The sequence below is a fragment of the Ambystoma mexicanum genome, chromosome 1p, assembly GCF_040938575.1.
Source record: "Ambystoma mexicanum isolate Mex_15411 chromosome 1p, UKY_AmexF1_1, whole genome shotgun sequence".
Lineage (NCBI taxonomy): Eukaryota > Metazoa > Chordata > Amphibia > Caudata > Ambystomatidae > Ambystoma > Ambystoma mexicanum.
The window spans coordinates 303,393,993-303,421,755 of NC_090921.1; the positions used below are offsets into that span (position 1 = coordinate 303,393,993).

At 45.8% G+C, this 27,763-nt stretch overlaps 1 protein-coding gene across 1 annotated transcript in view; it reads right to left on the reverse strand.

Annotated features, from left to right (window-relative positions):
* The window catches only part of GRIN3B (glutamate ionotropic receptor NMDA type subunit 3B), an 842,171-nt gene that overhangs the window by 195,648 nt on the left and 618,760 nt on the right, over window positions 1–27,763 (reverse strand). The window contains exon 5 of the mRNA XM_069647502.1: window positions 20,655–20,770. Within this exon, the coding sequence (XP_069503603.1) occupies window positions 20,655–20,770 (116 nt within the window). The remainder of the gene's footprint in view (window positions 1–20,654; window positions 20,771–27,763) is intronic.

A 27,763-nucleotide genomic window follows, 5' to 3' on the forward strand; every position in this document is an offset into this window, starting at 1 on the left:
CAAGTGCCTTTACAATCAGGCAAGTTCTCCAAAATAATGCAGTTAGATCACCTTCCAATATACCTAGAAGACAGCATATCACAATAGCCAGACATAATTTAAAATGGCTGAATATTAAGCAAAGGATCAATCTCAAATCACTCTCACCAACACACAAGTGCCTTTACAATCAGGCACCCCTATTCCTCTGTGACACCTTTGTATGCCACACATCAATACGTCCCAGCAGATCTGCCCAATCACACTGCATCAACATACCTTGCTATAACCAACAACGGGCTGGCGGGGTCAGCTTTCCAGTCATGGCTGCCAAAAAATGGAACACACTTCCTATTTACAATAGAGCTTAATCGTCCTTCATGGTTTTCCGTAACAAGCTAAAAACCTGGTTACAGGATCAAGAACACAACTGACCCATCCCATAATCCTAGCAATGTTACTCCACTCCTATTACAGTATAAATTGTATAATTTGTTTATCTTCATGTTACTGTATATAAATATGTGTCTATTGTAAAATATGTATAATGTATAAAATGTATAAATTGTAAGAACAGCGCTCAGTTGCCTCAGGGCTGGAGGCGCTATACAAATAAACAAAATACAAATACAAAATCCCAAATCACTATAGTTTCTTTTTCCAAACTCCTCCACCGTGCTACCCAATGAAGAGTTCCCTAAACATATTTACTGTAATCAGCAGCTTTGAAAGAGGTAAGTGAGGCTATTTTGGGGTATCTCCCCAAGGGGTTTGGGCTATTTTGGGCTACATTAATTAAATGGAAGATTTGTTTTTTTAGTCCTCTCAGGGCTACCTCTCTATGCCTATCCACCCCACGCCCATTCTTCTTACTCTTCCTACCCACATCCCCACTCTCTTTACCCCATCTCACTATTTATCTGAACCCACCCACTCTACTCCCACTCACTCTACCACCGGCCAGCCACCCTACTCCCAATCTCTCTATCTCTACACACCATACCCCCATTCTCTCTACCCCCACCCTCCGTCCCTCTACCCCTACTCTCCCAACCCCCACCCACCTTACTCCCACTCACTCTACCGCCACCCACCAGGGAAGCCATTTCACCAAAATGCCAGGGGTAGCGGAAGTGACAACACACGACCCCTGACCTCCAATGACATCACACAAAGTTATCTTCAAATCTAGAGCTGGCACAGCGTGTTTTTGGTTACTGTACTTCCGAATGAATAGTTATAACATGTAAGTGGGGTGCAGTCCCACGATTCAGTGCCTCGTACCAGTTTTCGAAGTGTAAGAAAAGAAGTAGTGCAACTATGTTCCCTGCTGACCCGCCCAGCTCCTCACAAACCCCATTGCGTTGCCCCCTCCCACACACAATACAAACCCACAAACACATTTGCCTGCTGTTTAAGGGAATGTTCAGTGCAGTGCACTGAAAGTGCAAGTTTCAACTTCTTCCTACACTATTATTTTAAAACAAAACTGTTCCGGAACAGTTTCTTTTTAAAATGAAAGCATAGGAGCTGTAAATTTGTATTAAAAAAAGTAGAGTAGCACCGCTCCCAACTGCTCCTGCTCACTTCGACCACTGCTCCGTACTGTGTACTCATAAATGTGAAGCTAAACAAAAAGACCTAGGCTCAATAGCCTTCGGTGTGGGTTGCACACCCTATTATCCATTATGTGGTTGATTTTCTCAATCGTCAACTCTTTTGAGTATTTGTTGAAATGTAATGTTTGTTCAGAAAAATTATTAAAGACAGCGATTAAGTTTCCTGTGTCTTTTAATTTTTAAAAATGAGAACACAGATGCTTAGTCAGACTAATGCATTTCGGACCATCTTGGTCCTTCTTCAGGGTCCATAGTTCTCATCTGATATCAGTCAGTTAATGATATACATGATTACATTAACATATCCAGGTGTATGGTGAACCACGCCGCTACATTGTCAGTATCAGTTTGCAATACAAACATACCAATTGGCTACATGACTAGAAGACAATGGGCCTCATTACACGGTAGGCGGTAAGGGTTTACCGGTACTGGTATTTTACCAGTACCGGTAAATCCTTACCACCTTACTACGAGGTCCCTTTACGGGTTGGGGAATTTAACGCCTGCTTTTTGCAGGCGTTAAAAATCCAACCCGCAAAGGGACCAGGGTGCTAATTACGGTACCGCAATTTGCGGTACCGTAATTAGGGCCTTCCCCATTCCCATTATGCCCTATGGGGCAAAAATGGGAATGGGGAAGGGCAATGGAGGAAGGAGGAATTACCGCCCCGCCAACCTTAGAATAGGGCGGTAATTCCCCTTTCCTCCAAGGCGGTACCCGTAAATTACCAGCAGGAACCATGGCGGTAATAGCGCCATGGTTTACCGCCTACCGTGTAATGAGGCCCAATGTATAGGGGAAATCGGGGATAAAAAATAAGAAAGGAGATAATAAAAGAAGATGAGAAAGCATGAAAGCAGTACAAGGCATCATATCCTGATTTTTCAATCTTATTCGTAAGATGCTTTATTATTCAATTAGGACCTTTTAGCAAAAATCCGAATGCAATTATCACAGGAAGTTATGTCATTTGACCACATCACAAAGTGACATCACGGTAAGTAGATGTAACACAATCTTCACCCCTTGACAAACCAGGAAGCGGTATCACATAGCATTGTTCCTAAGTACACTATGAAAAATATGGTTACGATATCACTGTAATGTGATATACATTTTTTTATACATGAATGGAACACCATATGTATCGTTAATATCAGTCTGTACAGGCCCATATTACCAAATGACGGTGAATGCAAGAAGACATCAAAGGCCAAATGATAAGTTACTTAAGCTTAAGCACTTTATACAGAACAAATATACATACAATATCACCCAACCTGTGATGGAACTCATTTATAAACCTCAAAAGGATGAAAGGCTAAGTTGGCCTTGCTGGGATTCAAACCTGCAACCTGCAGATCACACACACATTGCAGCAGCAAGTGCTCAACCCACTGAGCTATCTCACCGGCTACAGTAAAAGGAGCAATTACATGTCCTGAATGTTGTCAAAGTCAGAAAGCAAATTACACTCTGTAGTGGATACCATTAAACTGTTAACTCACAAATACAGGTCCCTCATGAAAGTGAACTCCCTGTGCTAAATGTAATTATATTAAGTCTGTTTGGTCGATAATTCCTAAAATTATTGCCAACAAACCAAGGCAGCGCAGGGTGAATTGTGGTCTCACCCTGTTAGGACTTGTATCACAATCAAAAGATCCTCAATGATAACACTTTTGCATAATCCATTAGAAAGAATAAAGAATCAACATCAACCTGTTTTTTCATCAGATTCAATGTACGAATACTTGTCAGATTATTGAGTGTGCATTTTAAACATAGTACGACCAACAATAATAATCTTCTTGTCTTGATATTTATTTTCTCCACTTGAGTAACCACACGGTCCACATAAGGATTATTTTCTCCTAACACCAAAGCCAACGCGCTGTTTCGCTTTGCCCCCGACTTTACTTCAGTGGAGACTACAGAGCTTATTCATGGCTATTACAACAAACTTGGGAGCTACTATCGTATGGCCTTCTGACGGGAAGTAACCCATTCTAAGAGAGCCAGCCTTTCGGCATTTATCAGTGTTTTCCTGTGTGCATTTACCCATTCTAAGAGAGCCCACCTTTCGGTGTCTATCAGTGTTATTGTGTGTTCATTAACCCATTCTAAGAGAACCCGCTTTTCGGTGTCTATCAGTGTTTTCGTGTGTTCATTAACCCATTCTAAGAGAGCCAGCCTTTCGGTGTCTATCAGTGTTTTCCTGTGTGCATTAACCCATTCTAAGAGTGCCCACCTTTCGGCATCTATCAGTGTTGTTGTGTGTTCATTACCCCATTCTAAGAGAGCCCGCCTTTCGGTGTCCATCAGTGTTTTCATGTGTTCATTAACCCATTCTAAGAGTGCCCGCGTTTCACCGTCTATCAGTGTTTTTGTGTGTTCATTAGCCCATTCTAAGAGAGCCCGCCTTTCGGCATCTAGTAGTGTTTGTGTGTGTTCATTAACCCATTCTAAGAGAGCCAGCCTTTCGGTGTCTATCAGTGTTTTCCTGTGTGCATTAACCCATTCTAAGAGTGCCCACCTTTCGGCATCTATCAGTGTTGTTGTGTGTTCATTACCCCATTCTAAGAGAGCCCGCCTTTCGGTGTCCATCAGTGTTTTCATGTGTTCATTAACCCATTCTAAGAGTGCCCGCGTTTCACCGTCTATCAGTGTTTTTGTGTGTTCATTAGCCCATTCTAAGAGAGCCCGCCTTTCGGCATCTAGTAGTGTTTGTGTGTGTTCATTAACCCATTCTAAGAGAGCCAGCCTTTCGGTGTCTATCAGTGTTTTCCTGTGTGCATTAACCCATTCTAAGAGTGCCCACCTTTCGGCATCTATCAGTGTTGTTGTGTGTTCATTACCCCATTCTAAGAGAGCCCGCCTTTCGGTGTCCATCAGTGTTTTCATGTGTTCATTAACCCATTCTAAGAGTGCCCGCGTTTCACCGTCTATCAGTGTTTTTGTGTGTTCATTAGCCCATTCTAAGAGAGCCCGCCTTTCGGCATCTAGTAGTGTTTGTGTGTGTTCATTAACCCATTCTAAGAGTGCCCGCCTTTCGGCATCTAGCAGTGTTTGTGTGTGTTCAACTGTGTGATCTCAAGTTTTGAAACAACACATATTTTTGGGAGATAGAACTTGTGCCTGAATCGTTAGTATCATGGATAATCACTTATAGCCATGAAGAAGCTCTGTAGCCTCCGCTGAAGTAAAGTCGAGGGCTCTGCGAAACACGTGTTGGCTGTGAGAAAAATAATCCTTATGTGGATCGTGTGGTTATTCAAGTGAGGAAATAAATGCCAAGACACGACCTATAATAATAATCTTCTTGTTGGTCGTGTTATGTTTAAAATGAACACTCAATAATCTGACAAGTATTCGTATATTGAATTTGATGAAAAAACAGGTTGCTGTTAATTCTTTTTTGTTTCTAATGGATGGCGCAACAGTGGTGTTATTGAAGATTCTTTTTACTATTAAACGGGTAACTGAGATTTACCAGCAGGCAAGTTCATCTGCAGGTCTGGTGCAAAGTTGGCCACATGTCAAGCCTGCATAGATCTACTTTACAGGCTTCAGAGGTTGACAGCAGAGTGGGAATGCAGCGCACTCACACCGCATCCCGTACTCTGGGCATTCATTATCTCATTCATTATCTCATATATGCAAATAAACATCCTGAACAGCATGCCATGGAGCTATGATATGATATTGCATTTATAACGCACCTGTCCACAAGTGTTTCTAGGCGCGAGAAAAAAAAGTAGGGAACACAGAGGGAAGACAAGACAAACAATCTAACCATGCCTTGTGACATTCAGATCATGCAAGTGTGACAGTGAGATATGCAGAGGGAATGGAGGGGGGACGTGCAAGGGAGAGGGTAGGGGGAAGTGCGGTCAGGGCTAGAAGGCTGAGGGTACGTGTGACCAGGGCTGCACGGCTCTGGGTAAGTGCTAGTCGGCAGGGGAGCTGTTGAGGTTAAAGATTTCAGCCTCTAGGTACCAGTAGGTCAGGGGGCAGTGCAAGGAGGACTGTTCGTAGGGGAGCCTGGTACCCAGTGAGACTCTGAGGGTACCAAGCAACCAGTTGGTGCATCAGACAGGAAGGTTAGCAAGTGAGTGAGAGAGAGAAGGCAGGGGAGAAAAGGAGGGTCTTCAGCTGCTCCTGGAACATGTGGTCTAGCCCAAATCTGAGAGGGGCAGGCAGGCCGGTCCAGAGGGAGGCACCTACAGAGGAGAGAAATCTACTCCCCGCTCTCTGTCTAGATAAGTGTCTGACACTTGCAGAGTTGGAGGTAGCTGAGCGTAGTGCTCGTGAAGGAAGGTACTTAGGCAGATAGGAAAGACAGACCCATTCCAACAAAGCATTCATTGTGGCACAATCAGGGGTCAAGTCCTAAAAATTAAAGTGGGGGGCACTCATCAGCAAACGCAATGGGATGTGATGTCACCATGAATTAGCATATCAAGGTGAAATATGCAAATTCCATTAAATTGGCTTTGCATAACCACCCAAATTGAACAGGACAAATGTAATTTGCCTTTCGTAAACTCAACACACACACAAAACCAAGAGAGGATATTTTCTTCTAATAGTGTTTTTGAAAACATTAAAATGTGTGCATGTTTTAAACTCCAAGAACAAATACAAATGTTTTCCCTGGGACTTGCAGTACCAAAATGGGACATTTCACTTTTAGTTTGTTATTTTTGATCAGGTTATACAGTGCAGTGGCGAAGTGTCTGGCCTACAGACCTGACGACCGCAGTTTGATCCCAGAGCTCTGCTTTAATTAATAATTTCCAAGAGGACATCCAAGGTTTCTCTTTTAGCTGGGGGGGGACTGGGTTCACCCTCTGAATAAAGTGGGGGGACTGTGTCCCCCTGCGTGTACCCTCGACTTGAGCCCTGGGCACAATGAAATTTAAAGCCACTTTATATGTTATGGTCAAACATTTTTACAATGTACACAAGCTTTTAGGCACAAAGATTTTGTCAAGTGACCGAGGACACGGAGATGAAAAGTCTTGTGATGATCATAACAGAGACAGCGTATAAGGAACTCATCGTAGCAACAGTAAAGACAGACAAAACTGATCACAGTTTAAGGGTGTTTATTAAACTGTAAATGCGTGTTGGAAAAACACCCAATCTAAACCTAAATCTAAGATGGGAGCAAGCTTTGACCATCAAATGAAAAACAGGGCAGTCCTTGTGGCATCTTGTCAAATAAAAGGGGCGTATAATAAGTAAAATCTATTGCCAATCCTTATGCTAAATACAACAAAGAGTGTGGGATAAAGTTCATGGGAAAGAAAGAAGTGTCCGCAAATAATAAGTCAGGATGCAGTAGTTGGGGTTTCCTTTCCCCACGTTTTGAGCAGAGGACAAGGTGGGACTCTGAGGCACAGCACACACTCGAGCTTTCCCAGCATGAGCCAACAGTTCTGCTCTCAGCTATCAGAGCCAGCCTCTTTTCTGTTAAACGTCTCTTGTCTCAGAGGATCTGATGTGTTCCAAAAATTAACAAACAAAAGTTTTGTTCTATTTGCACATTGGGTGATTTTTTTATCACCCCTGTCTACCCTTCTTCTGGGCACAGATCTATAAGAAGTTCTTAGCAATATCAGGTCCTTCCGTATGCAAACTTCTTGCTACCAAGGGTCTGATGGGCTCAAAAGTGATAAACAAAAGGTTAACAAAAATTCCAAAGTTCTTCTCTGATAGTCTCTGCTTGTACCTGGGTAATAGCTCTTCACCCCTGGGTCGCCCTCTTCAGGGCTTAGACCCGTCTTGAATATCACCCTCCCTCCGCCGGGTTCACTCTGGCATGTATTTAAAAGACCTTCTCTATCGTGCTCTTCTCTGTTTCATTCATAGATCAGTGGATGATGGCTTTTCACCCTTGGATCCCCCTCTTCCAGTCTCAGACCCTTCTGGACTGTTTAGCCTCCCTCTGCCAGGTTCGCTACGGCTTTCAAAACAATCTTTCTATGATATTCACGAAACGGTTCACTGTGGACATCCCTCTGCCGGGTTCACTCTTGTCAACACACTGTTAATTGGGACTTTTGGATTTTCCCTTTCTTTATCGGCATCTCTCAATCGGGTTCACTCTTGCCAACGTTGTCAATTATACACTTGTTTAAACAGTTCCTACGATGCAGGGTTCGCTTCCCTTAGCTTCCCAATCATCTGCCGGTCAAAGGTTTTCGACTGTAAAGAGGATTATACTAGACCCCTGTATGACAACTTTGACCCCCTTCTCACCTTTCTCCCAAGGCCTTCTGGTAACGGTAGTTTCAACAAAACAGTAATCGACCAGAGTTTCTTGAGTGAGCATCCATGTAGTGCCGGACTCCTCTATATTTGGCTTTCTCACTTCATACTTATCGAAGACTTCCAAATGTGCACTGGATTTAGCTTGACCCGTCGCAGGACCACTTCGATACAAAGTTCCTTTTTTACAATGCAGTCGTCAATCAGTTGGATACCTAACAGCGACCATTGAATGAGCACCCACATGTCGCCGGACAACTCTGTACACGGTATCTTATTTGAATTTTTCAAAGTACATTCAATCCTTTAGTTTCTACTTGTTTGCGCCTCTCATTACATGCGCTTCAAACACTGTCCTTTGTGGATTTCTTCATACAATGTTGCCGCTTGCATCCTTGGTTCAAAAATAAGCTGATTTCATATCAGTTTCTCCAACTCACCGGCTGCGCTGCTTTTACAGGTGCAGCTTTCTTGCAGGAGCCAAGGCCAGTACCACGACGGCAATCGCTCCTCCCGGCCTGGGTTATCGACACGGGAGCACCTGGATACCTTTGATGCACAGTGTAGGATTGTTCAGCTTTAGTTCCCAGTCTTAGTCTTCTCACTTTCCAAGGCTTGTGAAAGTAACAGTTTTTAGAGGTCAAGGGTACTTTCTTCCTTGCAACCCTCTCCAGTCTTGCCACCTTTCTTCTTGTGTTAAACTGCCAACTTGGAATTGCTGCTTCCTCATGTGCATTTGCTCCCTCAGTGTGCATTTTTGTGCTCCACCTTTTATCCGCGTGGGCATGTCTGATGGGAGTTATGTGTGTGTAATGATCAGTAATTGCCTGACCTTGCCTGTCCATGGTGTAGGGACATGTCAGGTATACGGCTGTGGTGTAAGTCCATTGTCGCTCACAATTAACTGTCCATGAGAAAGTGTTTGTGTCGGGAAAGGGGGGTGGGTGGTTGAGCTTCTAGGTATCCAACCTGGTACGATGGGGAAAAGGTGCTACAGGGAAGGGGATAGCGCATCTCACCCTTCGGTGTCCCACTTCCACTCCCCGAAGACCCCTCATCCAGGTGATCCACCCACACTGGTCCACCCCCAGGAACTGGTTCCAATAGCGATGGCCGTGTCCTGGCCACCTGGATGACAGATCCCCGGGGACAAGAGGGGGAGACACCTGCAGGTTTCTCACAAGTAGCCTGCAGTCCAGAGTCTGGCGGCAGACGGAAAATCTATACCGAGTTCACTAACCTAGGAAATCAGATGCCCCAATCAACTGCTGCAAGTACTTTGAACTGCAAATCGGTGAGTACAAATTGTTTGACATGGAGTGTGCTTTTGTTTCCCTTTTGCATGGCCACTGCCCACCCTGAGTCTTGAACACATGTGTGAGTATACATATTTTACACATTAAACACAGATTGAAGCAAGTAACAGAGCGGGCAACGGAGTAACGGAAAAGTATCAGTGACTGCAGTGGTTTTCCCTTGGAGCAGAGCGATCCCCCTGAAACCTGTGAAAGAGAACTGCAACAGACTGCAGCCCATTACAAGTATTGGTCACGTGCGTGAGTAGATATATATATTTTACAGACTTGAGCGACCACCCTGACATCTGTGAAAGAAAACTGCAACAAGCCACGGCCCAGTCCAAGTATTGCACATGTGTGTCAACCGATATATAACACACATTAAAGACAGAACGAAGCAGGCAATGGAGACGTATCAGTGACCGCCTTTGTTTTTCCCTTGGACCTGAGCGATCTACTCGAGACCATTGATAGTGAACTTTAACAGTTAGTGATCGAGTGGACTGTTGGCTTAAGTCCATGGGTGGACTGGCCAATAGGGAACTCTGGAGATTTCCTTGTACGCCTCTGCACCCTGGGCCTCTTTTGTGTGGTAGCCTATTTAATTTCCACATTTTCTCATACAAAAGGGGTTGGGCTTGCTGAAAATGGTTAATATGGCAGCCATTTTGAAAATTATTTCCAGGCCCTCTCCCAGTTCCCAGTCCACCCCTTGAGTGTGTCACAAAATCTAGGATTTAAAAACCTGGGGAAATGGTGTCTCGCATTGGGGTTAAGACGTCAAAATGGGGCCTCACTGCAAGGTGACCACGTTGCAAAGGAATCAGCAGTAGAAACTGGTTGGATTGTGGGAGGCCCCAAATTAGAAGGGTTCTGCATATCAAGAAGATGACATGGTGGCCGTATTAATGCACAACGTAGGAGATGATAGAACCTGCATGGATGGGTTCACATGCCGGATGAACAACGGCGCCTAAGCCCAAATCGGGTAGAACAAATAAACCCAATTTAAATAACCACTTTGAACTGAATCAGTCTGCACAGACAGCGCTCTCACTGATTGCCGCACAGAAAACAAAGAAACGGATGCAACACTGAAATAAGGTTGATTATCTCTATTAGGGTAGCGGCCGCAATTGACCACCAACTTATGAATGACTTACGTATGATCGAGTTTGCGGACTCCGTTTTACTAGAAGCAGAATTACGTCCCTCGGAGACTGTTGTGCAACAGACCTTTGATGCTTCACTTATAGGTTCCCCAACAAACTAATTTGTTGGAAAACAGCCCAATTGCCGACTGGCAAGGGTAACATGGGATGAGGACTCCCAGGGGGAACCACTTTATACCATACCCTTAGGGAAGTGGATAAGAGAATAAGGCTTACGTCTCTGGCTGTGTCTGCACTCAATATGCATTTCTATTTGTATTTTGTTTGTCTTTTATAGAGCGCCTTAAACCAAAGCGCTGAACATTAAAATTGAAACACAGTACAATAAAATTGAATAAACCGTTACATCCAGAAGACAGTCACTCAAGGGTGTTGAAGTAAGAGTGTTTTTAGAGAACCACGGAAGAGGGAATAGACAGTGATAGAGCAAAGAGAAAGTGGGAGAGCATTCCAGTGGAGAGGAGAAAGGAGTTCAAAAGATCGAAAACGAGACGGATATGGTGCTTGGTTCCTTTGTCGATCTGTATCATAACTTCTATGACGGGGTCAAAGCCCATACTCTGATCTTAAGTGCCATACATTTCACATTAGATATTGTTATGTGTTTATCAATATCTCTTCATGAAATCAGGAGACCAGTAGACAATCGTACCATTACACTTTAATGCTTACTCTTAACTGACTGTTTCCTTTCATTCCACATTCCAACATTCTATATAACTCGTCCGCTCGTGACCTGAACATTCTAACTATGACACTTACCAATTGACATCACAACAGATATATTGGGAGAAGTTCCTTGCCCTTGTCCCCCACCCTTTGCCCCCTCTACTTCCGACGTGGCCGCAGGTGCTGTAAGGACTAGTAAACATCACCCTGATGGAAGATGACACAGACAAGGGTGAAGGTACGCGCCATCTCACCACTACATTAAGGGAGGAGGCATCTACTCCTCCTATTGGAGGAGAGATGGTGGAGACCAGAGCTGCAGGCACCTCAGTGGCCGATGAGCCTGCCACACGGGGTACGACTAGGGCAAATAGGCAAACAGAAAGAGGAACGTTAGGCAGGGGGAAAAAGAATAAGAAACCAAAAAAACAAAAAGCTGTAAAAAAGAAATGGGCCTCACCACGAAAGTTTCTAAAAACAATTACAATTGTTGAGACATTAGATAGGTAACGTGTACGAGTGGGTAAAACAAGTGCTGTGCGACCTCTGACTCCAGTGCTGGAAGAAAGTGTATATGGCGCCAAGGAAAGTGAGCCGGAAACATTTGATGAAGGGGTGAGAGTTGAACAGAAAATTGGGGAGGAAACAATCATTGTGTACAATGGCGAGGTGATAAAGGGGAGTCCTTGCACGACGTCTGAGGCACTGGCCCAGATGAATAAAGTGCTGGGGCATGATCCGTTGTGGGGGAATACAAACCTGTGATCTTTAGAGATAGTCCCTGGCAGTCGCTGTTCCCTATCCCTGGCTACACAGACACAAATAGGGCCACTATACGATAAACAAACCCCTAACAAACTATGTCTTACAAGCACATATGATGATAACATCCCTGTGTGCTTGAATAGTAATAATGTTCTACTAATCTTCTCAGAGATTTTAAGTCTGAGAACTCTGTCCTCTCTGGATATTGAAAGAGTTGAATTTCTGGATAGAGTAAACACTAAGAGGTGCATTTTAAAACACGGCTCACGAATAGTAAAAGAGCTGGTTCTCTCAGAGAGTCAGACATTGAGCAATCTGGGCTTTACTATTGATCATTGGGAAGATCGCAAGGTGAAGCAAAATGGGACTATGCGATCTGGTGGCTTGAAGGTTACCATAATTTAAACGGCACACGGACTCGAGAGATAATAGACCACTTAGATAACCAGAGTCCTATTCAGGTCAATTGGTCAGGAGCTACATCAATATTGTGGAAAAGGAGTGATCCATAATCTGTCCACACCTCTTTGTTTTTGCTTTGTCACCCCGAGTGGACGGGTATGCCCAGACGTGGGTCCCGTGCCTGCTGGGCCTAGAGACCCAAGCTACTCCTCACTGATGAGGCCCAACAATTCCGAAACATGTCTGGGAATGCTTGTGGTCCCTGCAGAATGGATGTGACCTAGCAGTTCGGGCTGGACTTCCCCTTTTGGGCTGGGACCAAGCCTGATTTGTATATGGTCTTTCCCCTTCTGTAATGGCTTGGCAGACGAAGAACGATGATCTGGATGGTTGCCCAGAGCAATGCCAGAGGTTATGATTTGATAATAATATGATATGATGAGTCATTATAATGCACCTGTACACAAGTGTTTCATGTGTAAACAACAGGTGAAGATTCATGCTAAACCTTCCAGCCATCACCTCTTTGTTTTTTCTGCACTGTCCACACCTCGTAGCACTCCCGGGAAGTATGGAAAAAATGCAATTATGATTGTGGAGTTCCAGAGGGAGTGTGCATTTGCTTTTGAATGTGGAAGCCATGTCTTTATTAAAACAATCTAACTGTGTCATTGTACAGGAAACTTGGTTAACAACATACCCTGTGATTGATGGTTACCAGGTTTTGTTTTCAGGCTGCCAAACCAAGTAGTGGAGGCTCTGGTGCAAGGGGCCTGTCAATCGCTATTCGTTCAAGCCAAGGGTTAATTGTTGAGGAGGTGCCAAATCTCGCTTTCGGAGCTATGGCAGTAGAACTATCAAAGTCGGAGGCCCAAACAAATATTTGGTTAGTAAAAATGTATTGGCAAAAGGGAATGAGAGATTTGGATGAATTTCTAAGAATTATTTTAGATTGCATAGTGACCTGGCACTGTAGGGCAACTAGGGGTCATGTCATATTAGGGGGTGATCACTGCAACCTGCCGTGGGTCTGACATGGAGGAAGAAGCTTGGGATATCACCTCCGACATGGTGGCCTTCGACTTTAAAGCTCAGGCAGGTAGGACGTGGTGTATGGCTCTATCATCATGGGGTCTTCAGTTATTGAATGGAAGGGTGAAGGGATATGAGTGTTGTCAGTTCACATGGGATCATGGAGCCAGCCACAAGACTATGGGCATCATAACGAGTAGGGGCGGTAAGGGATGCCGGGCACTTTTAGGAGATTACGAGTGGGGCGGTAAGGGATACCGGGCACTGTTAAGGAGACCGGTGCGGGTAATCCCTTACCGCCCTACTACGAGTTCCCTTAGCGGGTCCCTCCTTTAACGCCTGGTTTTACCAGGCGTTATGGACGGGACCCGCTAAGGGACTACAGAGCTAATAACGGAACCGCAAATTGCGGTACCGTTATTAGCTACTTCCCCATTCCCATTGAGCCCTATGGGGGCTCAAATGGGAATGGGGAATGTTTTTTTCAATGGGGACTTACCGGTCCCGCAAAGGTCGGACTACACCGGTAAGTCCCCATCGGAGTCAGTACCGGTATGGGAGGCAGTCATGGCGCAAATAGTGCCATGACTACCACCATACTCGGAATGAGGCCCTATGTCTTTGTAGGCCACTTTATGTTCAATGGTTGTGTAGAACTACAGATATTAAAAAATACTTGGTGCGACCACTGTATAGTGAGGGCCGATTTCAGTGAGCCATTGGGTGGTAGACTGGATGGGGGACCAACTAAATTGAGTTAGCAGTGTATATTGATACCTTTCTGGCTGACTTGATGAGCGACGTGATGAGTAAAACAGCTGAAAACAGTGGGGAAATGAAAAACAACATTTACACGCTTTCGAATAACATCTTGCAGCTAAATAAAAGGGACACGAGGAAGTCTATTAGAGGAATTAAAAACGCTACCTCACCCACTGAAATTAAAAAGAGTAAGTGCAAATAAATAAAACAGACCCGTATGAACTTCTGTAAGTGCCAGCGTGCACAGCTGCTCCAGAGGGACGCAGAATGAAAGCTGCAGATCCTCATTACGAGGGACGCGGGCGCTTTATGGGAGTTAGTAAATGCACAGAAGGCCTCTGCTGCTACTTTACAGTTGAATGCAGTACCAGGGGCCTCCGGGGCGAAGCAATTTGAGGAGCTTTACGGACAGAGTGCAGGTTTTTCAGATATGGGAAATCATGAAGGAAAATCATGGACCCTCACGATTGAAGTTAAAGAGGTCCTGGAAGTAATACAATCAAGTAAATGCTCTAGGGCCCCCGGCCCAAATGATCTAACTAATAATACCTTACCGGCAGACCCCGTTATTGGGGCTGCCGCATTGACAATACTATTTAGAAGTGCTGTGGTTAAAGGCCGTTCCTCCAAGTCTTGGCAGAATTATTTTGTGGTTCCGATCTGCAAGAGGAGCGCAAGGACCAATGCTAAGAATTATCGACCGTTCATTTGAACGATGAGGATAGCAACGTCTTTGCGTCCCTCTTGTGGCAGCAGTTGGAGGGCTGGGCATGCTCAGTTGGACGGTTGAATAGGCTCCAGGCGGGATTAGGAAAGGGCCACTCTACTAATATAAATAGTCTTGTGTAAGAGCCATCGAGGAACTCGCATAGGCAGACAAGTCCCGGTGTACTTATGTTGCGTTTATAGACCTCTCGGTAGCATTTAACAGAGTTGACCGTGGTAGACTCTGGTCAAAATTAGACAACTGGGGGCTGCCAGGTGGTTTGTTGCGTGTGCTTATTGGTTTACACAAGGGTCCAGGAATCAGGGTGAGATTGTACAAAGGTGGGGGTCGAGCCAGAAGGATTACGACTACATCTTGTCTGCGGCAGGGGTACGTTTTGACCCCCTGTCTCTTCAATGTATACTTTTTGGATATTGGAGAAAATTTTACACCCTCTGCGCTCATCTCACCCCAACTGGGCTCTTTAAAGATACCCTAGATTGCTCACGCCAACAACTTCTTGCTCTTTACAATGCGCGGACGGGGCCTTTTCAAAGTAAGCTAAGGATAATGGGCTCTTGATAAACCAAAGTAAAACAAGAATTCTTGTGTTGTCGAGGAGCAAGAAGCGCGCCACATCCGGATGGCGATTTTAAAATACCCGAGATGCATGCACCACAAGTGTTGTATATGTGGGCTTTCATATTTCGGCCCAGCCGTCGCGACTGAACATGCATCTTACCCTACTTCAGAAGGCGGCATTCTTGTCCAACCAATTGTTGAAGGTCGATAGAAAGTTTGGCCGCTTTTCAATAACACCTGCGATCAACTTCTATGAAGGGAAAGTCGTCCCGGCAGGGGCGTTGCTAGGGGGGGGCTAAGGGGGCTATAGCCCCTGATCTTTTGGTTGTAGCCCCGGATAGAATCTCAGGAGGTACAGCCAAAAGACTAGCTAGCCCCCAGTCCCAACAGTTCCGACATCAGCTTAGCCCCGGGTCTTTTCCAGACCTAGCAACTCCCCTGCGTCCCGGAGCTGATATATGAGAGGGCAATTTGGCTCGAAGTCATCTTTCGCTGGCTGCACCTAATCGAAGTTGCCGTGTGGAAGCCATCACTGAATGTAGCTTATGCCACCCCGCTGGCAGCACATTGCTTTGAACTAGGATTACTATCACCCAGGGTACTAGTTCAGTGGCGATTGCTGTCCTTGTTCTGAAAGATAAGCTGCTCGACCAGTGGGTCATTGTGCGCTGAAATCAAAACTTGCATGACACTGATGCATCACTGTGGTGGGGGGGGGTGGGGGGGTTGTCAGGGTATGTTGGTCATTTAAAAGAATACTCTGAAAGTGCTGAACGAGCCTAACCTTGATACGGAGGCTTTGATTGCTAAACCTGAGGAAGTAGAAAATGCACTTTATAACGGGGATTGGATCAACACGATAGACTCCTTCCATGCATATCGGCCATTGAAGCACCTTGCTCACATGCACGAAAAGAGAGGCACTGTTGCCCCACATTTGAACCTGTTCCCCAATCGTGTTTACAGAGTGATCTTAACACGATTTCAACGGAGCTTGTCAAGGAAAGAGGTGCTGTTAAGGAGGAGAAAGATGTGTGTGGTGGATGCACTGTGCAGATGCCTCCAGGATAAAGAAAGTATTGAAACGATAAGGCACTTAGTATGGTGAAAAGATTGGCATATTTTAAGGAATTGTGTCTCGCAATTAATTGGACCGATACTGAAAATCGGCGGAAAAGGCAGCGACATCACATCAGATGGGTTAGATGTGGCTGCCCGTTTAATGCTTTGCACTTGAGCACTTTGTAGTTCACTTACCAGAAGACTGCACTTTATATGGCATTGTACTGTGGTACTCCTTTACATTTTAAAACCTGTAAACTCGAGGAAAATATCTCGAAATGTGCAATGTAACGCTTGTAAAGTCAGCGTCGCCCGCCTCTTAAAACTGTCTGCACTAAAGCACCTGCAATCCTGGTTGAGGAATCTATTTTATAGGATATTGATTGGGGATTTGTGATATTATGCTTTTATGAATGAAAAGGGAAAGGTTAATGTGTAACATGATGATGTTGAGTGCATGGAAATGTTTTTTAAAAAGTCATGGTGATAACCTAGATTCTTTTATCACAATTATTTTGTATGTATCCTGTATTATTGTCTTGTAATGTTTTTTTTAAAACCATACACAAATAAATAAAACAAATTAAAAAAACAATCTCTCTACCCCCACCCACCCTTCCCCCACTCTCTCTACCCCATGCTCTCACTACCCACACATGCCCACCCTACCTCCACTCTCTCTACCTCCACTCTCTCTACCCCCACCCTACCCTGTCTATCCCCACAAGCCCGCCCACCTTACCCCCACTCTGTCTAACACCACCAACCCACCCTACTCCTACTCCCTCTAGCCCCACCCACCCTATCCTCTCCATCCTCTCCACTCCCACCCTACTCCTACTCTACCCCACCTCCACCCGATCTTCACTATATCTACCCCACACACCAGCCTACCCTCAGGCTATCTACCTCACTCCCCTACCCTACCCTACCCTCACTCTCTCTATCCTCAATCCCCTACCTTACCCTCACTCTCTCTACCCCCACCCTCTCTACTTCCGCCCACCCTACCCCTTATCTCTTACCCTACTCACCCACCCTACTCACACTCTCTCTATCCCACTCACCTACCCTACTCCTACTCTCTCTGCCCCACCCTACCCTCACTCTCTCTACCCCCAACCAACCTACCCCCACTCTCTCTACCCCACCCGCCCAACCCACGCTGTCTCTGATCCCACCCACCCCGACTCACTCTACCCGCACCTACCCTATCACCACTCTCTTTACCCCACCCCCCACTCTCTCCACCTCCACCAACCCACCCAACTCCCACTCTCTCTACCCCCTCCCACCTCGCTCCCACTCTCTCTACTATTACTCACCAACCTCACCCCCACTCACTCTACCATCACCCACTAACCTCACCCCACCCCTAAACTCTCTACTCTACCACCACCAACCTCACCCCTACACTCTCTGCCCCATTCTCTCTACCCACACCCACCCCACTCTATGTACCCCAGCATACCCCAGCCAACCAACCCCCACTGTACCCCCACTCTCTCTACCCCCTGCCACTCATCCCACCCCCTCTCTCTACCCTCATCCACCCTACCCCATGGCTCTCTACCCCCAGCCACCCTACCCACTCTAGCTCTAACCCCACCCACCCTACCCCTTCTCCCCACACACCCTACCCCTTGCCCTCTTCCCCCATCCATTCACCCTACCCCCTCTCCCTCTCTAGCACCCACCAACCCAAACCCCTCTCTCTACCCCCACCCTCTCACACCACCTCCTCTCACTCTAGCCCCACCCAACCCACTCCCTCCCATCCTCCCTCTCACACCCTAACTTTATTTCATACCCTCTCACTCGTTCTCGCTCATATTTCCTCTTTGATGGCACCCTCTCTCCATGGCTTACTGCCTTGCTCTATTCGCCTTCTTAGTCTCTTGCACACATGCACCCCTTATCACATCCTCCGTTGAAACCTTTCGCTCTCCTCCTTGCACTGTGGTGCCTGTAAATGTACAATGCAGATAACAGCAGCAAACCCCAAAACTATTGGCTTTGCCAATGCGTGTTAGGGATTCTGAGTGCTTTGAGATGTTGGGGTTTGCTTTCCCCATTCTTGAGATGCAGGGCCAGGCTTGCGGCAGTCTCATGCTCCGCCCTGCTTTGTGGAGTTGCCAACCAAGCCCAGTGTCATTGCACAGATGTCACAGTATGGACTGATGTTATTGCCCTTGTGGGACGGCCCATTGCATGCTAGCGGGCACGCTGTTAGTTTCTCTAAAGCTACTAATGAAAAACACATGGGATTGCACAATGCAGTGACAACTCTCATTGGCCATGCTGCTTTATGAAAAATAAACAAATATTACATTTTCACATCCTTTGATGCTCTCATAAATTAATTGAAAACCTATAAAATGTACACCTCTTTCTTTGAGCAGCATGATGCAATTCAGCATTTCTTGCAGTGTCAAAATGAAATGGCCTGGTAATGTCCCGCCTTGGCGCTGGCAATGCTGCCTGCTGGGTGGAAGGGACATGACGCTCCGGGTGGGCTTCTTAGCACTGCTCTGAGTTGCCTTGGCAGGGCCTGGTCTAGGAAGGCGACAATAGGGTGCAACCAATAAGGAGACGCCTGATTTCCCCTGTAAGCACCCAAAGTGTCCTTGCTGTGACAAGCTGGTTCCCACCATCACAGGTCCCATAGACAGTATGTAAATGCAGGTTAGAACAGGTTTGCCAGGTTAAATGGCGGTGTAGCAGTTTTTCTTAAGTAGCTCTCCACTTTTGAGTCTATCAGTAGTATGAGTAGTCTTTATTCATATTTCTCCAACAAAACACTTACAATAATACACATTACATTATTAACATCACAACAAATTATGAAACATCCCTTGCTACCCTACAGCAGGGCAATACAATTCAACCTCAACATCCATATCCTCATGAAAGGTCCTAACAGATGCAACATTGCATGAACCCCTTTCTCATTAAAAGATCCCCATGGATGAGAGCTGAGTGTGAGCAGCTCGGGGTGGCTCAGGATACACTGCTGGCTTGCCCCCAGGAACACCAAATAGTGCACTTAGGTTGGAATTGGGGGTGCCAAGCGTATCCATATTGGCACATTATTTGAAGTTACCGACTTTCTTTTTAAAGTCGCATGTTTATAGGTTTGAAGAACCCTCATATACAGAATGCTTTGGAGGCGATAGTCAGCTCGGAGTCATAGAGAGCATGTACATGGTGTAACGAGGGCTGCGCTCTTCTAACTAAGTGGCGCTGCAAAAAAGTGAAGGAATGGACCACACCGGAAGTTCAAAGAATGAAAAAGGAGTTGACGAGGAGTGCCCTTTGCTATGGTAAAGAACTAGAGAGGGTTAAGGTGGGTATCTCACCATCCCTCACGCGGCAGAAGGCCACCAGGATGCCCCTCGAAGTGGGAAGGGAAATATGTAATATTAAATCCCGCAATTGTAGGAAAAGCATGTTGATGCTTAGACTAAACCTACTCCCACTAAATGCCCGCAGTAATTGGAAAAGGGGGGGATAGTGTCCAATAAATGTAACTGCGGAATGGGAGATCTGGGGCCTTTTCTGCTAATCTGTAGAAATTACTATAACCACCGCTAAAAGTGGCTGAAGCCTCACTTTAAAGAGGCTAAAATGAGAAGTTATCAGGAGGCATTGGGACCAGCAAAGTACAAGTCTGCGGAGCGGGTGCCCTCCGACTCGGCAAGTCTGACTTGCCGGTGAGAACAGCACCCGCCCGCAGACTTTCACGGAAGCACCGGCAGCGTTATTAGCGGTGCCGGTGCTTCCGTGGTCCCCACTGCCATAGATGGGGATCAACATTTTACCGGCACCTAACTTACCGGACCGCCAGGGTTGGAATGCCCCGGTGTTTCAAGCAAGCCAGGCACCAGTAAATCATTACAGGTCTGGCGGCTAGCTGCCGGTTTTACCGGCACGGTTACCGACGGACCCGTAATGAGGGCCAATTGTCTTTTATAATGAATTATAGTGATGAGAGTTTTATTTTTGACCTTTGCGAGTGCGTAAGGGAGGCTCGCATCCATAGGGATTTTTTAATGAAAAATGTAATTATGTAATTTTTCATGTTTTCTAACCTTTCCTGAGGATATGGATTTTAAGATTGATTTTTATTGTAGAGTAGCAAAGGATGTTTGATAATTTGTTGTGATGTTAATAATACTATGTGGATTTGTGTAAGTGTTTTAGTGGAGATATCCGAATAAAGGCTACTACATTTGATTGCGGATCACAGCACCACAGCATGCGCATACCCGGGGCTGTGAAGGAAAGGTGAGCCATGGTTTAACATTGCAACTCGCGAGACTTTACCTTCTATAGCGAAGGGTTTCCCCACAGTGAGCAGCTTGCAGTCTGAATCGATCGATACCTCGTAATCCAGCAACGCCTTGTCCATGATGAATGCGTTGAGTGACGGAGGGTTGGTCCTTCCAAATGAAATCAAAAAGAAACTACATTTATCAAATACATTCAGCTTTTCAGGCATGTGTTCCTATGCACAGCCCTTTAATGCATAACCATTGTCCTGCAGGACCATTGTCACCGATAACGCCAGTCCAGCATCACCCTCAACGTGACCACCTACTGTAAAGCTAAACGATTGTCATGAACAGTCATTATCTCAGACAACTAGTGTCATGCGCAACCCTCAACACAAACAAACACTGCCATGGGGAAGCATTGTCAAGGACAACCATTGAGATCTAAATTCATTGGCACACAACCATCATGATGATGACTCACAATCACAGCCATCGTCAAAGGCAACTATCGCCATTCACAGCCACCATCGTGAACAATGATAGTTATGGGCAACTATCCTCCTGGACGAACACAATGAAGCACACCCATGGTCTTGGATAACCCCTCTCACAGCCTACCTTTATCAAGACAATCAACATCATGGGCTGCCATCAACGACAGCCATCTTCATACACAGCCGTTGTGGCAGAATATCGAGATGTGATCTTTCGTCTTCATTAGACCATTCTGCGTAAGCTATGTGGAACCATCTTGTACACGTTGCACGCTGTATGGGGCTAGCAGTTCTTCCACAGCCCAGCAACCCAACATCACACTTCATTGCTTCTCTTCCTCTATCATTACCTTATTTGGTGTACAGTTACTGTTATGTCGTTTTTCCATAGAAGCGACAGATATGCTAGCTGACTCTATACTACAAAAAGGTACAAGAAACCGCAAGGCTTACTGACGCCCTGATTACAGGAGTCGCAAGGATCCGTTACCGTTACGCAACACTGTCTGGTAGTGCCCACCTGGAATCGGGTCACTGTGCTTTCATATTAGTGATGTGTCTATATATGAGGGTCTTCCTGTACAATTCCTCAGCGATAGTTCTGCCAGCCCCATATGAATTGTCCAGACACTCTCTCCAAATCTCAGCTGTCATTTGTCTAATAAGAATACAATTGTTTATCTATCAGCCCTGGATTTCTGTGTGTTATTTTCTTCCTATTTCCCTCCACACAACCTTTGTCATGGGCAGCCAACCTAATGGGCAACCATCATCATGTACTCAACTATTGTCAGAGCACCCATCATCACAGACAATCATTGTGATGCCAAGACAATGAAAGTGATTACCGTAGACTGCTATGGACTGCCGACATCACGGACAGCCATGTCATGCAGAGCCATTATCATGGCCAACTTTTCATATAGAAAACCATCATCATGTAAAACCCATGTCACACAAAATTGTTGCTAGGGGTAGCCATTGCCAGCTGAATCATCCTCATGCACACATTGTGTCGTGTGTGCCCCTCATCTTACCCGACTGTTGCTATACACAACAATCTTCATGTTCAATCATGTCCATGTTCATCCACCTTCACAGACCATTGTATTTCCAGATATTGGAAGTGGAAGTATGGGACTGCCGAACCACCCAAATATTGAATAATTTGTGAATCTGTGTACAGACATACAGAACCATAGGCTCAAACACCCCTGAATACATGCAGACAATATGCATTCTACCATAGAGAGGACTATCATACACAAAATCCTAGTAGCTCAGACATTGACCAATACAGCTCTGGATACATGCTACCATCAAAACCCTAAGGCACATCACCACAGAAACATACAGCTACTTGGGCATAGATATATAGGATGCATACTGCCAAACACATCGAAAGCCACTGATAATGTGCTAACATGCTACAAGATGCCTTAGAGAGAAAAGAACAAAAGTAAGGAAGAGGGAGGGAAAAAGGGCGTCGAAATGAAGGGGAGCAAGAAGAGAAAAAATAATATATATGGGTGGCATTACATCGAAGTCATGACTTTGCATTCCCAAAAACATGGTCAGAACATGCACAAGGTATTCATTTGAGAGGCATGGGTTCAATGTTCAGGAGATCCCTGGCCAGGAGGGCACTAAGGAGTCCAGACTCAATCAGTATGTAAGGCTTCCTAGGAAAGCAACACTTCCTTGTCATTGCAAGGGGTAGATTGTCCCATAGCTCCCAGGACCTTGACAACGTTTTTTCTCTGACATTGTTTTAGACCAAAAGAGGATAGGATCAAATTATAATTGATCACAGTGATTTTATGAAAGGTTCGCAAGGGCATATACGTACACCTGTTTCATAGGTATGTGGAGTATCTTAGAGTGATGCCTAGTGTTTGACATTTGGGGGTACTACAGATGACTGAAGATGTGGTCATATCTACTGTTGCATGAATCCATTTCGGTAAGGTTAGTGCTTGGATGAGTTCCCTTTATGTCGCAGGTCCATGGACGGGATGACTTCCCTTGGTACTTGTAATTGAAAATGGCACTTGCTGGTGAGTGATGTGATCTGATGGGTGAAAGGCAGGTTGGAGTCAAAGGTTACATGCAAGCTTCTTGCTTCAGCACCAGGTCTAGAGGGAGTGCCCAGAAAGAAGGAATACTTGTGGGGTCACAGTGTTTACTTCTTTTTTTTTGATTTGTTGAGACAGAGGCAGCTGTTAGTCATCCATCTCTGTATAGTGTCCAAACTGTTACGCTCACCTGGCTCCCACAGAGACGTCGATCTGAACTGGACAGCTGAGGTCTCCACCAATGTGACACATAGGGCCGAGATGAAGGACTGGACTGGCCCACCTAGCTTCGTTTGCTTGTCCCGTAGGAATATCCTTCTGCAAATGGAGAAAGGGAATTAACCACCCGTGGAGTTGAGTGTAAATTCCCCCCACCCCCGCTGTTCTCCCCACAGATCACCTTTGATGTCCCCTCTTATAGTCTCACCTGATGGTTTGAAAAGATGAGCTCTCCATCCTGCATTGAGCGCAGGGGCGCGTTGATAACCAGTTGCTTCACTGGCTCGAAGGAATCGGTGAGTTCCAGAACAATAATGACTCTGAAAAATATGTAGTTCGTAAGAGTTCACATGTCTGACTTTCACTCTTGTCCGATTCCTTGCAGTTTGCAGCTTGACTCCAGCGAAGAGTTCCTCATGGTAGCTGACAATGTTCAGGTAAGGATTTGGCTTATCCTACACAGTTCAATAAAATAGGGCCAGAATGTAAGCTGCTTGTTCCCTTATTCAGATGTGGCGAGAAAATATGAAGTTCGAGGAATTATGCCTCCGGCGGTAAAATTAGGTAAGTCTATTGCGGTCAGAAGAGTTCCCCTTATTTGTCCCGTTGTCTCACCTTGTTGTCCTTTTGTTCCCCTTAGGGGCCGGGGTGCGGCGAGGATGCAATGGAGACTGTGCCGACCCGTGAAGAGGAATAGTATCCCCGGCGGAAATCAGGTAAGTCTATGGGGGTAGTTACTATTGCCGCTGTTCATTTCCTTGGCTCACCTTTGCTGTTCTTGTGTTCCCCTTAGGTGCCAGAATGCGGCGGGAGCGTGCAGAAGGATGCGGTGGATCGTGAGGATGCTGCGTAGGCCGGTGAGTTCAGCGCAGTGCTGCAGCAGGCGAGGCGGTGCGCGTAAATGCTTCTTTCTTCCAGCTCGAAGGTGCGGTGGATCCGGAATCCAGGTAAGGATCGAAGGTTTGCTCTTATTCTAACCTTTCTCCTTCTGTTCCTCCCTTTTTCTAGGAGCTGCAGACTCGAGGCGGGCGTGGCAGAAGACTGGGTGCAGGCTTGCAGACAAGGTGAGCGTTACGCTGCTGGATGCAGAATAACGCGAAGCGTGTGCTGCTCTTCGGGCGTGGTTTAAATAGCCCCCAAAGTAGTCCCAGGTAAGTATTCTTCCCCAGCCCCACCCGAGTAAAAGAAATAGTTCCTAGGTATAATAGTACCTTCCAAGCCTCGTTTGGCTTGGAGCTCTGCAGCATGGTCTGCACCAGGTAAGCTTGCAGCATGGTCTGCATCAGGTAAGTTCTACTCTATGAGCCTGGCACCTGTGGCGCCAGGACTGTCTCTCCATATGAGCCTGGCGCCATAGGCGCCAGGACCGCACCCAAACAGCCCCTAACAGGGGCTTTTGGGCTTGCTCAAAACAACTTGATGCCTGCTTCCGGGGTTGCTGGACCTGGTCTGGTTACCCGGGGGTAGTCATCATGACAGCACTCCCCCCCAAGGCCCCTCCGAAAATCGTTCTTCCCCGTGGTTTTGGTTTGTCTGGGAAATTTCAGTGGAATCTTTTCACCAATCGAGGTGCATGCGCGTGGTCACTGGGTTCCCAAGACGTTTCCTGTGGTCCGTACCCTTTCCAGTCGATTAAATAAAAAAGTTTTGACTTCACCATCTTGGAGTCCAGGATGTTCTTAACTTCAAATTTGGGTTCCCTATCTATAAGGACGGGGTCTAGTGGCTTGGTTAGTCTTGTCCCTGGATGCACTGGTTTCAAAAGTGACACATGAAAGACGGGATGAATTTGCATATTAGCAGGTAAATCCAACATGATGGCCATCGGGTTGATAATGGCCTTAATAGAGTCAGATCCCAAATATCTAGGGTTAAAGGTCCGCGTTCCCTTGAGAGGTATGTGTTTTGTGGCCAACCATACTTGGTCCTCTATCTGGTACTGTGGAGTATCACTTCTATGCCGATCAGCATCTTTCTTATATTTCTCCTTCGCCTGTTTCAAATGTGCAGTTGCCTCCTTAAAGGCTTGTGTAATCGTAGCGTGTAGATGGTCCACTGCGGGCATTTCTAAGTGTTGGGGTGAGTCAAGGTCTGAGGTTCGAGGGTGGTGCCCATATAGGGTATAAAAGGGACTTTGTCCAGGTCCAGAATGTACTGAATTATTGTCTGCATATTCGGCGATCCAAAGGATGTCCTTCCAATTACTCTCAGTTTGATGTAACATACAACGCAGGTATTGTTCAAGAGTCTGGTTGGTCCTCTCCGTTTGACCATCGGTCTGGGGGTGGTGACTGGTCGAAAATCTCACGTCGATTTGTGCCAATTGACAACATTTCTTCCAAAAATGTGAAACAAATTGACTGCCCCGGTCAGAGACCAACATGGACGGAAATCCATGTAAGCGAACAATGTTTTTGAGGAATTCTTTGGCCAGGATTAAGGCTGAAGGTAGTCCTTTTAAAGGAATAAAGTAGGCCATCTTGGAAAAAAGATCCACAATAACTAGAATGGTGTTTAACGCATTACAAGGAGGTAGATCAGTAATAAAGTCTAACGATAAGGTGTGCCATGGTGAAGGCGGAATGTCTAAAGGTTGTAAGAGTCCAGCTGGTTTTTTCTTTTGACTTTTGTTTTGGGCGCAAATGCCACAAGACATCACAAATGATTTAATATCCTTTTGCCAGGTTGGCCACCAGAATTGTCTTTTAATCTTAGCTTCAGTTTTTGCAATGCCTGGGTGTCCCTCCATTAGGGTATCATGATAACGGGAAATGACTTGCTCTTGTAGTTCCTTGTGTGGCAGAAACAGTCACCTTTGGTAATAAGGCAGATCATTGGTGACAGAGTAGTCCGGGCCTTTCTTTACCCAGTCCCGGCCTTTTTTTACCTAGTCCTGCAGGGCTGTAGGATCAAAGAGTTGCTGGATCTTTACCTGAATGTCCTCTAGTGTCTGTAGAGTAGTCATGCCAAGGATCCTTTGTTCGGAAATTATAGGTACTGGTTCTGGGTTCACTTCTGCCTCTCCCATCCCTATTCGGGATAAGGCGTCTGCTTTACCATTCTTACAACCTGGTCGATAGGTTATCACGAAATCAAACTCGGCAAAGAACAATGCCCATCGGAGTTGACGTGACGATTCGGCCTTGGCTGTTTTTAAATACTGGCTGTTTTTGAATACTGTAAGTCCCGGTGATCAGTGATCACAGTAATGGTATGCCTGGCACCGAGAAGATAATGGCGCCAAGCCTTGAAGGCGGATTTAATGGCTAATAACTCCTTGTCGGTAAACGCATAGTTTAACTCAGGTGCTGAGAACTTTCTGGACCAAAATGCTACTGGGTGAAGCTGGCCAGTTTCAGGGTCCTTTTGAGACAGGACAGCTCCCATGGCTAGACTGGATGCATCAGTTTCCACTATGTATGGAAGTTCAGGGCGTGGGTGCTTTAACACAGGTGAAGACGTAAATTTCGCTTTCAGCTCTTGGAAGGCTTTTTCAGCTTCTTCAGTTCATTTAAAGCGTTTATCTTTTCGCAAGAGGGCTGTGATGGGATGTACGACATGTGAAAAATCTGGGATTAATCTGCGGTAGAAATTGGCAAAGCCGAGCATGCTTTGTACTCGGAATTTGGTGATGCCCACTTAAGGATTGCGTCCACCTTTCGTGAGTCCATTCGGACTCCTTTTGGGGTCCGGATAAACCCAAGGAATTCAACTTCTGTGGCATGAAAAACGCATTTTTCTAGTTTTGCGTATAGTTTGTGCTGGCGCATTTTCTCAAGGACTGCTCGGACATGCTTCACATGGTCAGATTCTGAAGAGGAGTATACTGGAATATCATCGATATACACGACAACACAAACGTCAATGAGTTCACGAAGGACCTCGTTCATGAAGTATTGGAAGGCTGCTGGTGCATTGCACAACCCGAAAGGCATCACCTTGTACACGAATAACCCATACTTAGTGCGGAAAGCAGTCTTCCATTCGTCGCCCTCTTTTACACGTACCAGATGGTATGCCCCCCGGAGATCTAATTTAGTGTATATACAAGCGTCCTTCACTTGGTCTAATCGTTCAGGGATCAGAGGCAATGGGTATCGGTTCTTAACAGTTATCTGGTTCAATGTGCGGTAGTCTATGCACGTTCTGATGTCACCTTCCTTTTTGGGCACGAAGAACAAAGCTGAAGATGCAGGGGACTTGGATGGGCAAATAAAGCCATTGGCAAGGAACTGGTCTAAGTATTGGCATAGGTGAAGGTTCTCAGGTTCCGTAAGGGCATAGATCCTGCTACAAGGGGGTTGTGCACCGGGTATGAGATCGATTTGACAATCGTACGATCTGTGAGGAGGTAAGGTGTTTGCCTGTTC